A 13,943-nucleotide genomic window follows, 5' to 3' on the forward strand; every position below is an offset into this window, starting at 1 on the left:
ACTTAGAGATAAAAGCGTGTATCTGAAGAGGCGGATTAGGAATGTGGATCTGTGTGTAAATCTGAACGCAGGAACAATGTGAATCTTGGCACATGTGTACGAGTGTTTCCACATCCGCACCTCTCGGCCAGAACCTCCAGAGGAGCTTTTCCCTGCGCCCAGCTCTTCACCATCCAGCCGGAGTCCATGGCTGCCAGGAAACCGCGCGCAATGCCGGTGCCCATGGGCCAGAACGGCTGCGGAGAAAAGCACATTCATTTACCTAATATGGTCACAGCGCAGGAGAGGGAATTAAAACTGTCCTGCAGGATTTCACAATTGATTTTTAGGTTTTCTTCCAATCAAATCACTGATTTTTGGGGTTATACTTTAGAAAGTTTTGGCAAGAAATTTTCTGTGATATTTTCTCCTCATCAAACATCTTTAAAATCTATGAAAAGAGATTCTAAGAAAAAAGATTTTAAAATGACCAGACAGATTGTCAGAAATATTTTGCACTTATGTATGATGCTAAATGTGACTTTTTGCAATTCGCCAAAGAAGAATCAATTACTGCCACCTACAGGTGGGAGTTAGCAAACCTACCGGTAATGTTTTTGACTATTTTTGAAGAAAGTTTTAATTAAAGTTAGAATTATCCAGTAACATAAAAAAATACGGGGATTTATTGATTTTGCATGAATTTCAAAACTGAAGTAATTCAAAGATATTAATTTTATTTATTCATGTTAATGAATTTCTAAAACAGTTCAATGATGTGGTATTTTTCAGATTTGATGGTGATGTATTCCAAGAGTTTGATGTGCAGACTGACCAAAGGACCTTTTCCTAAAAGATATTAAAAATTTCTCTACCAGCTGCTCTTGAGGTTATATTTGACTATAATTGTAATTGAACAATTACAAACGATACCGGTCCAATAGAAGACAATCGGTCCTCACCTCCAAAAGGCTATCGCCCACTAGCGCCACCAGCAGCTGGTGGCCGCTGCGCTGGCGGACCATGGCGGCGTTCTCCGAGGCGTACATACATGTGAAGTCAAACATGGCGACGTCGGGCTGACCGTAGTGGTTGATGGCGAAATCCAGGGTGGGCAGCTGGTGGTTGGTGGAGAAATCTGCAGCTTCACGCGCATAAGACAGCAAGGCAGCCTGGTCTACGTTAGCCCTGGACAGGAGCAGCTCAGTGTCTGCATAGTCCTGCAGGGCAACAACAGAGACAGAACGCGGAGACTTAACAACAGCAATCAGAGGCGTGAGGATTCAGACGCCTTTTAAAGCCATGTTTCCATCAAACTCTCATGTGAATATTGAGCAAACATTTAAAAGGTCGCAACTAAGAAAATACGAATTAGGCGTGTTTCGATCAAGTAGTTTGGAGCGAATTAACCAAGTTACAAAAAGCGTGATGTGGAGATACACAGGGCTGCAATAAACAGGAAGTAGAGGCTGCTTTTTAGAAAAGGCAAAAAACAATCACCAGCTTTCTTTAAAACGTTTTTATAAAACTTAGGAAGTCATTTTGAATTTTTGGCATTTCCATCAACCTTTTCTAATGCAATACTTGAAAATGTGCATGCAGAACATGGTTATATCATGCATTAAGATGCAATTTTAGGCTTTAATAGTTTTGTTCATAAGCTAACTCCTTTTATAAGTATTAGATCAAAAGGGGGCAGAAATCACAACAAAATGCAATGAAGTTTGGGAAAAAATGTGAAATATTCTGAATGTGTGAAAACTTTCCCAGGTAACAGTGCAGAATGCAACCCTTTCATAACTCAGGTAGTCATTTAAAGAGCTCCAAAAATCCTGACTCAGCTTCCAAAACTGAACCAACTGTAAGGAGATCTTCCATAACACACAGCAGCGTTATGCAGGCGTTTAAAGGGTCTTTCCTGTTTCCTGAGGAAAGTGCCCAGAGAAAGGAAGCCACCGTCTACAGCGAAGACATCAGCAGTCAGCGAGCTGCTGGACCCTGTTGGCTCAGTTTGACCATTAGACCAACGCTTGGCAAAGTCACACAAAGAAGAAAAAAAAGACAAAATAATGAAAGAGAGCCACAGGGGTGACATTCTTCTGACTGGGATTGTTTCTGTTTGTTCACAGCTTCCATACTGGGTAAAGAGGAGCAGAAAGAGACTCCAGCACTTTGATCACTCACATGCAAAATGACTCCTTTCTCCAGCAGGCTCTGTTTTTTGGCAGTCATCACAAAGTAATGTGTGTCATCCTTGTAGTACACAATGTTTTCCAGGTCAATACCTAAAAAGAGAAGAAGAAAAAAGATGGATTGTCAGAAACAGAACACAATTCTTCTCCCTGCTGCCAAGGCTGCCAGTCCTGTTGTCATTTCAGGACCGGAGCAGCAATTATGGGATTCAGAGCGCCAAGGACATTGTCTAGTCAGCAATAAAACAGCAGCAAGGCTGGCAACTCAAACAAAACCCAGAATTATTCAAACTATTATAATACTTGAATTTATATCTATTTTTTGCATGTGCTGCTTCCATAAAGAAATGATTTATAAAACGTACACCTATATCATCCAGATCTCTATTATTATACACTTATTATCATTGAAAACATTTGTTTTATTCTAGCCTTTGCAATGAAATAGTTCCGATAATAATCTAATGATGCAAATTTTTACTCAAATTAATTTGTTAACCCTAAATAAAATCCACAGTGACCAATACTACTGTCACAATAAAAAAATTTCCTGGACGATATATTGTCTCGGTAATTATTGATAATTTTTTAATTTTGTTGTTTTAAGACCACCGCATGATAGTGCAAAAACATTTTTTCAGAAATGGTGTGTTTCCATTAAGCAAATTTAGTTTCGTAATTCCAGTTTGTACAATTTATGGAAACGCAGATTTAGATTTTTGTCACTACAGAGAAAAGCTACAAGTATTCATCTGCTTGATGCAGATTCTGATTTGAGCTTGTTCAGATTGATTAATAATGTAGTGAATAAAAATTAAATGTTAATATATCAATTATAGAAACTGATGGGTAAAACTAGATTTTCACAGAATTTCTTTGTTGTCTGTTAAATTGACAGACAATGAAAAAGCCTAAGTCACCGTTTTACATGTAGAACTGGTTTCTGCTAAAATGTGGAGCTTTATTACAGGATTACAGAAACCAGCAAGATCTATTCCTCCAACTTTCACTCCAAACTAAGCAGCTGCCTGTCAGTCACCTGTTGCCTCCCTGAGATCTTGAAAGAACTTCTGATTGAAGATGAAGGCCACGCCGCTGATCTCCTCCACCTTCGCCTCCGCCGTTGTGTTTCTGTTGATGAAGTTGGCGGTGATGGCGATGGCGAGCTTCCCCCGGAACTCCTTCCGTCGAAACCCTGCAGAAACAGAGGAGTGGATCGGTTCAGCGGCTGCAGCTAATGGACCCAAACGGTTACATTTCAGAAGGCAAACATACCACCAGCTAGAGCAGCTCACAAACAAGATCTGCTTTCAGAACGATAAATGTTACCAGATGTTCTGTTTCTGTACAATGTAAACATTTCCCAGCTTTTCACGCCGTATGCATGTATTTTACTGTAAGTGGATAGCTCAAGCAGAGGACATGGGTTCTTTTTATGGAGTCAGTACTCGGTAAAGGCTCAGCGCTCAGACAGGAAACAAACAGCCACCTCAACCGTTCCTGTTCTCTTGTTCCAGAACAGCAAACACGCTGTGAAGTTTAATGTAGCAGCTCAACACAAGCAAACATGCAGATGTGCACAAGCGCTCACGAGGAGCAGAGTGAGGTCAGCTGACCATCTGCAGCTGTAAACCAGTGACATCATAACCACTGAAGACCTACGAGTCAGAGAGGGAACAACAAACGGCTCTGTTTGCTGAGGACATATCAGGCAAAATCCACTTATTTAACACTTTTGATATGCTTTTTGTATACTTTGACTCTCCAGAAGTACAAAAAAGTTGAATTAAGTCTCCTGGTGCTGCACTGATCTCATTGTATTCAGTTTAGATCATATTTTCAGTTTGTTCAGGTCTCTCTATTTTCAATTACGTATTTTGAATTAAACCATCAGTAGTTGCTGCAGAACCTCTAAATGAGGTCTTGGACTTCATGCTAATCACCATTTTTATCATACAAGTTAAAGGTTGCTGAAGCTACTAACAGATAAGTCAAACTGTTTGGTTGTTGTGGGGTTCATTCCACGTCCCAGCAGTGCCTGCTGCTTTCTGGCATTACATTAGGAAGTAGGCCTGTTGCGATAAATGATAAATCAATCAATCGTACGATAAATTAAAACTATTGACCTCATTTTTAATTATCGACATTATCGTCTCTTCCGGCCTTTTTCTCTTTCTGTTGATGACACTGAATGAAAAAAGGTTCAACTCCGCTGCTCTCCACTGACCCTCCCTGCCTCATTTCCTCAGTGTAATGTCCAGTTCACACTACACAATCTTAGGGCCAATTGTCGGCCCATTTTCAAAACCTGAGAGACCAAACATTAGCGGGCAGAAATCCTAGGTACAACGGTTCCATCGGGTTCCACCACCCATTGTGTGGTGTCCAACAATGGGCACAAAATAATGGCTACAAGTCCAGTGAACTCATTTTAAAACCAGGCATTAATCAATGCTTTACTACAATCTCCCTGCAGTGCATGTGGCTCTAGTGTCAGCGTAACGTCCTGACTGAATGAAAACCATTAGAACCTTTTTATGTCACGTTAACAAAGAACAGCTGAAAAGTTACCGGGTTCATCAACTGGTACCAATTTGGCTCCAACTCCTCCCCTCATCATTTCTATATTCTTTACACCAAATGTTTTATAAACATTAATGTTGTTTCCACATATCATCTCCAATGTCCGCTGGACTTCGGGTTGCTCTGTGTCAGCTGTTTGGGATTCCCCTCTGTAATTTCCCCTCAGAAAGCAGGAGGAGAATCCGGCTTTCTGATTGGCTGCCTGTCACATTCAACAGACTGTGTTAACCCTCCCAGTGGGGAAAACCCCTGATTTAGATCGGAGCGCCACAACGATCTACCGTAACACACCACACACTACAGGATGATCGGTTATGAAACCACAAGAGACAATCTGAGAACATCAACGTTCTCAGATTGTCTTCAGGGGAAAATGTAGGAGTGAACTAACGTGTAGTGTGAACTATTGCATCAGGTAGTCGATGTTCCATCTTCTCTATTTAAATCTAATGATTACTGAAGGGCAATATGGTTTACAGACTTCATAATCTGCTCTCTTTTGGTTGAATATTTATTTCCATTTGGCTTTATGTTGTATGGTTTTTATTCAAGTACATTTTTACTAATGGAGACTGAGAATCCATTTTATTTTAGGTTTTGGTAGTTTTGTTTATTTTATCAGCTCCAGTGTTAAATGTTCTTTTGAAAATAAAGTGTATCTATCTTTGGCAGGAAATCGCATTATTACATTATTTCCATTAAATCAGTATAAAAAGGTCTTCAAACAATATTATCGTTTATCGCAATAATTTTTGAGACAATTAATCGCTCAGCAACATTTGTTATCGTGACAGGTCTATTAGGAAGGCTTTTAAAATGGCTCATTTTCCAGACACCAAGAAAATTGCTTATTGCCAAGAAACAACAGGATGTTTTTTAAATGCTTGGGCTGTTTTTAGGAGCAGTATAAACCCAAATGGAAGTACAAAAATTTGGAAAATGTGAAATTTACATAATAGGTCCCTATAGTGGAAGAAAAAAGTCCAGTACTAATGCTTTTCCTCCAGTCTGTGCATGCAGACTTGCCTGGTAGTGTGTTCCTCCTTCCATCTGCTCCAATGATGACATCAAACTCCAACTCGCTGACAGGGTGTGTCCTGGGGTGGACCTCGGCCCTCCAGCCTATCCCTGAGAACAAACAGTGTGTGTAATCAGATTGAAATGCATCCGCAGCGCCAGGCTTACAGCAACTCTGAGATATTTGCTTGATGAAACTGATACAAAGCAGCAGTTTGAGTCTTACTCTCACTCTCCTGGTCTTCAGGCGGCTCGATAAGTCCCTTGAACTCTACGTTGACATGGATCTCGATCCCCAGCAGGAGAGCCATTTTGAGCAGCATTAGCTGAAGCTGACGAATACCTAAAACCCACAGAGAGAAAAAACAGTGTGGATAAATCCCAGTATGCACCAGGTGTCTTCATGGTTCTGAAGGAAACTAGAGCTGGAGTATCAAATGCACTCACTGATATGATCGATAGCACCAGCGCAGAACTTCCCATAGAACTTCTTGGCCCCGAGGCCCCTGAGGTCGTGGATGGTGAAGGGCCAAAGGTGCAGCACGTTGTTTCTGGAGAAGGCGTCCCTCTTCTCCAGGAGCACCACTCTGGCCCCCAGGAAAGCCAGCTCGATGGCTGTCCGTAAGCCACATGGCCCTGCACCGATGATCAGACACTGAGGAGACAGGGAGCAGATTTACTGAGACGTCTGTGACCAACAGGCAGCATGCCCAAAATCCATCTGGTTCCATAAATAAATAGGGCTTATGGTAATACAGATTACACCGATTGGCTGTTAATGTTTCAATTTAGGGATAAATGCTACTGGCTAACTGAAATGGCAGAAAGAAATCATAAAATTTAGACAAAAACATAAAAAAAAAAAAAAAAAAAAAACTTGCAGGAAAATTGCAGCAACTGTTCAATCAAATCAACAGCTGAGAAACCTGGTTACAATATTTAACAGACTGAAAACATGGAGGCTCTCATCAGCTTAAATTACACAGAATGTCAGATACATTTCATAACACTGCCTATGTCAAATAAAGTCAAGGAAAAAAGGAAACATTCAAAGTCAAATGTAGATTGCATTCAAATACACAATACAAAATTATAGCTAGTTTTTTTTAATGAGCAAAACCTTTTGTCGTTTTGACAGCGCTAAGACCCGCCTACTGGTTCTGATTGGTTGTTTTGAACAAGCAGAGATTTACTGTAGATGGCAGTAGGACCACATGGAGGAGGCAGGAAAGCTTCATTATCTGTCTCATGTTATAATGTGAAAGTTTTAATAAATACGTAAAAAATAAACCTTTAAGTTATCGCCGAACCCAGCGTCGTTCATCCCTGAAAAAGGCTGCTCCACTAGCCTGATGAGTTGAATTATTTTCAGGTTATTTGCTCAGCTGTCTGACTGTCACACTCATACTGCTGATTACCTGCTCCAGGTGTCTCTTTTATTGAGTGCAGTGAGCCTCAATAACTCACCATCCTCCATCAGAGGCTTGTTGTTTATGTGTCAAATTAAATTAGTTGTGATGATGCATGCTCCCTCCATAAGGCATTTCTCTATTGCAAGATGCAAACTAGACATCATTCTGTAACTGAAGGTATGAATTCAGAGGGACTGAAGATTAGAAATAAATTATACGCAAGGGGACTAATAATTTCTTAAAAAATGGATCATAATTTGTGATTTTAATGCAACAGAAATAGAAAAATATCAAATAAATACTTCTGCGAGGCAATATTCTCTTCATATTTTCCAGTAACATTGCTGGTGATTTATTAAAAGTGACCTTTCACACTTCCCTGAACAGGTTAGGAAAGGTCCAGGTGCTGCACAAGACAGGTTCATTACAATTTTTTTCACAAAATCATTCTTAATGAGATTTTAGCCTGCTCAGTTCTGCCTTTTTTCAGCTGTTTTAGGGCCTTTGTCACTTTAAATTCAAATAAGCTACTTTTGGCCACGCCCCCTAACTTAACATTTAACAGATGCGCAAATATACACCTGCATATCTGTGAGAAGCAGAAGTGGAGCCTCCTGCACAACCAATAAAAACGTATCAAGTTGTTTCTGGCCGGTAAGTAAACAACTGAACATTTGTCTTTTCCAGCAGTCATTGTGCAGCACGTACAGTAGTAAAGCCAGATGACGAAATGTGCCAGAGATCAGCTCAGGACTTAACATTTGGGAGGTTTTTCAAACAAACATTAACTTATTGCCAAAACCCAGCTAGCTTTTTTTCTTAAGCGGTTGAGTTGTTTTTAGAAACAGTTTACACCCAAATGCAAGTAGAAAAATGTGCAAAGTTTGTATTTTCATAATACATCCCCTTTAACATAAGCTTGTGTTCTGAGATATGACAACTAAAAAATGTTTGAGTGAAACTGTCTTCTCATCCAAAGCATGTTGCCCCGTCTCTGTGATCTGAGTGGTAAACATGAGCATCTAAAGTAACGGACTCCCCTCAGGAACGTCCTGCTGCAGCTTTACAGGAACGATCACGTTTCCGGATGTTCAGGCTCACCTTTGTGTTGGCACAGGCACGTCCCTTCTTGTACTCCTTCTGGCAGGCCCTCTTGTCTAATTTCACCCAGAGAGCCTTCGCCTTCCAGTAGTTAAGTTTGGACTTGAGCTTGTGATAGAAGATCCTGTGCTCACTGGGCTTCACCTCCAGGTGCTCACACAGCTCCTGGAAGGCCTTCAGGGTGCCTTTACACGTCGACGCCTGGACAAAGTTGTCGAACAGAACATGAGACTGGTTGGCCCCATCTCCTCCAGTTGCACCGACACCTCCATCACCCATGGTCCAGACCCGCGGGGGGCCGTGAGGGCTCTTCACCCCCACCTGAGGCAGGGGCCCAGCCCCAGCTGTGAACCAGCTTCCCTCTGGTGGAGGGCTTTAACTCCCAGCCCCCAGCATCTTCATTCTGAAAGACACACAGAGACTGGATTTAAAATAAAGAGCTAAGAAAAGTTGGGTTTGTTGCAACCAGTAGCCTCATATTTTAGAGTAAGAGAGTTTTCTCTGTAGCACCCAGAATGCATCACTGCAGAACTACAATAAACGGTTTAAACCTTTCTGATGCATAAGTTAGCAAAACTCAACTGTAAGTGAAAGGTCCGTTCCAAAGAATCACTTCCTGAGGCAAACTGTAGAAGAAGGTGAGAAAAATATTTGAGTCCATTTAAAATGACATGTTGTAATAAATGTTTTGTAGTTGACACCTGGTGGATATCAATTTAGCGCATTAGCACTAGCTTCTGCCTGATAGCATGGTGGTAAAGTCATTTAGCATTAGCAAAACTAATGTTAATAATTTGCACTTTAGTGTTAGATCAACTACATATTTAGCTAGCGGTGTCCACCATCACTTACCAAACTATTAATTTGCTTAGCTATGGTTAGGATTAGGGTTTCAGGCATTTTTAATAACTTTCAACCATGAAACTTCTGTTTCAAATCATTACCAGATTAGCAGCATCCTAAACCGTCCAAAGAGTTTAGGTTTAATATTTTTTCTGTGACATTAATTTTGAATCCTGAATTCATGAGGGGGAAAAGATAAATTTACAAGAAAACTCATTATTTTCAAGTTCAGTGATGACTGAACTTTAAAATGAGATGTTAGACACTGATGCTACAGAAACCCAAACAGGAAGTACACAGACCGGTCAAAATGGCTCCAAACAGAATTTAAACACCAAATTTTCAGCTCAACACCAAAAACAAACACATCCAAGAAGCAAAAGGCTGAAAACTACATTTACAGTGTTCTTTCCCATTGGAAGTATTTAAACGTGCAACAACATGCTGCAGTTAATTCTCATGTTTTAACTTTTTATTCCTCACGGGGGCAAGACCATTCACGTTCTCTGGTACGTGTGGATTTGCTGATACATCTGGAACGTCTCGTTGGATTTTCTGTCTGACAGGAAAAATGCATCAATACAGCATTTAAATGTCAGCTTTACTCCACAGTTAAACCAGAACAAAAGAGGAACAACAATGCAGAGAGAATGAAGGGAGAGAAAACATAAGAAAACCACGTCACCATGATGTGGGTTTAAAACCAGCAGCTCTGCTTTGCCTTCAGTCCTTCAGGGAAGAAATGCAGAAACCCGTCCGGCTTGTTTGAAGTTCATAATGGTTTTTAAAAAAATGCATCGTTTAACCACAACCGTGATGTGTGATAATCAAAAAACACAAATTCAAGAGCTTTACTGATTAAAAGGAGCATAACTTTGGATAAATTTCCCACATAAAAACAACGGACTTCCATCAAGAAGCAGCCATTACAAAATAACTGAGGGCTTCCCTCCCTGTTTATTCCTCATTGCCTTAATTATTGATTTTAGTTTGGGGTTTCTCTGTCCTGTCACCTGAGAACATTTTATTGTTTGTCTCCAAGAGTTTTATGTCTGTTTGCCTATTCTTCACCACCAACAAGCACTTTGTGTTCCACAAACAAACTCTATAAAAAAGTTGTATTGATAAATCTGAAGATGCAGAGAGTAGAAATGCTTTTGAAGGATTTGGTGAGCTGGTTGCTCATTCTGAGCACCTGAAGGAACTGAAGATGCTTCTCAGGCAGGTTGTTGTGTTGTAATGATAGGCTCCAGAGACAGACATTAACAACAACAAAGGTGATCTGTAATTTGAAAAATAAAAGCCTCCTGCGATGGGAGCACACTTACAACAGGAGAGGAGCGTCAAGCTTTTCTGTCCTGAAAAAACGTCAGCAATAAAAGAAGAAATCTCTTTTGTCAGATCCAGATTTCCCTCAGTAAACAGCAGGATTTCACACATCCCGGTGATTCTCCCAGGAATTACACACATCCATGTCATCCCTCACACACAGCAGCAGCCCCCTCCTCTGTATGCAAACACACACGCACACACACACACAGAATGCCTCTAGTTTTGTTGGCTGAATTACATCATCCACAGACCTAAAAATAGATCTGGAGATTAGGCCACGAGGCTGCACGTTTCACATGGCCGCTTCTGAGTCACAAGCTGCGCAAACCAGACATTCAACAGATATTCTATGCAGATATTACCATGCAAATATATTTACATATATTTACGTTTTGACCTGATCTGATCTTTTACTTTTTTAGGGTGTTCATATGTTTCCTTCTATTTCAGATTTCTGCTGTGTTTCTTTCTTTCCCTTGATTCTAATGTAAGCTGCAAACCTAAAACGTTTGAGATGAAATAACAAAACATTAACAAAATTAACTTATGTGAAAAAATTATTTTACAGCAGAAATTTAATTCATCCTTTGCACTGCTACATTAATGTCCTGAACAGTTTAAATCTTGACACTTCTTAGAAGAACTGAGTAACTGGGATGGTAATAAGGGATGAACAAATATAATAATTACCAATAACCATATCCAAAATCAATACTGCTTCTATGACTCATGACCAATATTTATCAATATCATACCATATTTTCTTCAGAAACTTCCCAGACCATCTAGAAGCAAACAAAACGCCTACATCGCTTCTCTGCTTCATTTTAGAGCTGCAAGAAATAATTGTTTTAATAATTGATCATTGTGATGACTAACTGATTAATTGGATTTTTAAAAATGGCACATGATGCATATTTTTCATTCAGGCACTAAAACGTTTTTTAATATAATGTTAGAAATACATTAACATATTAAAAATAAATAAGAATATAAACCAGGTGAAGCTAAAGCTGCCACTTGAGGAGTTTTGGGTGGAACATATTTCCAGACAAAAATGTTTTTTTAATTTTAAATGCAAAATGTTCACATTTTTGTTCAGATTTTTTGGCTTAATTGCTGCTTTAACTATGTTGTTCTTTCAGAAAATGGCTTTATTGTCTGAATATATCAGTGAACTGTTATTTGATAATAAACTAGTTAATTATTTCAACAACTGATTCATCACGATTAATCAAACTAATCCAATTAATCGTTTGAGCCCGACCTCAGAGCCCTGTAATAAATCAGAACCACGGTCATATGATCAAACTCTTCCTGAAACAACACAGAGATGGAACAATCATTGCTTGTTCATATCGGCCCACTTTACACATGCTGGACTGAAACCAGTATTCTAGAATGTGACCAACATCAGCCGATACTGATGCATGATACATTGTGCATCTGTAGTAATAATGCTTTACCTGTCAACTTTGACCTCAGTTTCTGTCTCTGACACTCAGGAAGAAGTGATTTAGACAGAGAATATTCCCACACTGTTAGATTTAAAACCAAACTATCAGTTAACATGGGCTGGCATCGTTTTTGGCTCTGATCCTGCTAGTTAATGAGCACCTTAAGAACCCACTCATGACAGAGGCTGAGAATTACAGTAGCACCATAACACCAATTACAGAGCAATGTACCAACAGGTGTGGCCTCCTCTTGGACAGCAGGTAGGCTGTAAAATCATCAGAGTCGTTAATAACTCTCACTTCCTGTGGCTGGCGGGTCATTCTGTGTGGCTCAGTTAAAACAAACCATATGGCAGATTTTAGGTTGTTACTGTAAATGAAAAATGCTTCACATGTAGCACATTTTTTTCTTTACTAGAAATTTGGTTCATGTTTAACTTTTGAGCCTTAAGATGAATCATCAACCCAAAGAAAAACATTGTATGTAAACGGAGTTAAAGTACTCACACACCTAAAGTCAACAGAGGGATTAAGTTTACACCAAGTGTGACAAACACATCTAGACTACATCATTCACCGTCTATGATAATAAAACAAATCAATCATCTAAACAAAAATTAGAATTCTGTTATTTTACCTTCCAGTTAGTCCAAATAGAGATAGACCGATGTAACAATCTGGACCAATATCAATATCCAATAATATTGCTTTTATGGCCAATAACTAATAATCTGCATCAGTATCACCAGCTACATTTCCTTTGGCCATAAAATTGCACAAATTGAATTTACAAAAAAAAAATTCAGCTTCATGGAAACATGCCAATTTCACATAAACTCACCTTTATTGATAAAAGCACATTTCTATTAGACCAAATGATTATCATTGTCTGATAGTGATGTTAAGGCATTGTATAAATTGTACTATTTATCATTTATTGTAAAAATGTATCAGGATAAGGATTTTTATTTATTGTCTCAAAAAATGTCTATTAATCACGTAAAAAAATATATTTCTATCATTTTCTCCAGTGTTTATTCAGTAGAGAATATCAACAATATCGAGAATATCAATAAATATCAGCAAATTTGAAAATATGACTAAATTAAATTATTGTGTGCAGCTTAGTGATATAAAGAACCAGGATTGGATTGAGAACCAGAGAAAGAACTAAAACATGGAGGACAGCTTCTCTTTGGACACCAGACTTTCAGCAGTTGTGTCTTTTGAGATCAAGCTGAGTGCAAACATTTGGCAGAAATGAAGTTAGCTTCTGGCAGAAGCGTCTCTGGACCATCTGGTCTTTGAATCACTGCAGCTGAACACTTCAAAAACGGAGGCAGACTCCCTCCAATCAGCATGGAAGTCTGTGCAGCCCTGTGGCCTCCACTGTTTGAGTCGTTTCAAAAACGGACATATTAATGCTCAGCACTCTGAAAACATATTTTCAGTTCAATGAATCAGTTCATTTGGTTCCCCTGGGAGCTGAAGGTCAGAAAGTGCAAGAAGCATCCGGTACATTTGTTATATGTTTTTATCTTTCTGCTTGACTGATACAAATGAAACACGCAAAGTTGAGCTTAAGTCTTTCTTCAGAAGTGAATATCTGAGGCTATATTTGTATAATGTCCTGATCTTTAAAAGATGCAACATGCAGTTTTCATGAGAGGTGCACCAATTTATTGGCCAGCTGATTTATCGGTGCCGATTTCCTTCATTTTGGGAGACTGGTGATCAACCGGTTTTTATATGAGAAGCCAATCTTATCCACCGATCTTATCTACCCTGTCAAAGGTCTAACAATCAACCGCTGTCCTCTTTTGTTCTCAAGTGAAAAAGTTTGACTGACACACCAGCCCACCAAGTTAAGTCTGCACATTTACAATTAACAATAGTTACCCAATTGTTGCCAACTCAACAATTTTCTTGCTATATTGAGCAACATTTCATAAAAATTTGGTATCAGCTAAAATCGCAATTGGCAGGTTAGGCTTTTTTTTTCTCTCCCCTCCAGGGGGTCTTTTGTG

The 13,943-nt window shown here is 39.3% G+C and overlaps 1 protein-coding gene across 39 annotated transcripts in view; it reads right to left on the bottom strand.

The window, feature by feature from the left end:
• Positions 1–13,943, bottom strand: part of mical3a (microtubule associated monooxygenase, calponin and LIM domain containing 3a) — a 96,037-nt gene that overhangs the window by 46,723 nt on the left and 35,371 nt on the right. For 37 of the 39 annotated variants that reach the window (XM_044123663.1, XM_044123628.1, XM_044123634.1 and 34 more), the window contains exons 2-9: positions 8,285–8,687; positions 6,219–6,426; positions 5,998–6,114; positions 5,781–5,882; positions 3,211–3,366; positions 2,164–2,264; positions 942–1,199; positions 121–236 (exon numbers count right to left, since the gene is read on the bottom strand). In XM_044123663.1, the coding sequence (XP_043979598.1) occupies positions 121–236; positions 942–1,199; positions 2,164–2,264; positions 3,211–3,366; positions 5,781–5,882; positions 5,998–6,114; positions 6,219–6,426; positions 8,285–8,563 (1,337 nt within the window). In that variant the 5' untranslated portion in view covers positions 8,564–8,687. Of the gene's footprint in view, positions 1–120; positions 237–941; positions 1,200–2,163; positions 2,265–3,210; positions 3,367–5,780; positions 5,883–5,997; positions 6,115–6,218; positions 6,427–8,284; positions 8,688–8,866; positions 8,911–13,943 lie in introns of those variants that run through there. The other 2 variants (XM_044123629.1, XM_044123659.1) reach the window with 2 other exon arrangements.

This window comes from Gambusia affinis, linkage group LG08 (assembly GCF_019740435.1).
Source record: "Gambusia affinis linkage group LG08, SWU_Gaff_1.0, whole genome shotgun sequence".
Classification (NCBI taxonomy): Eukaryota; Metazoa; Chordata; class Actinopteri; order Cyprinodontiformes; family Poeciliidae; genus Gambusia; species Gambusia affinis.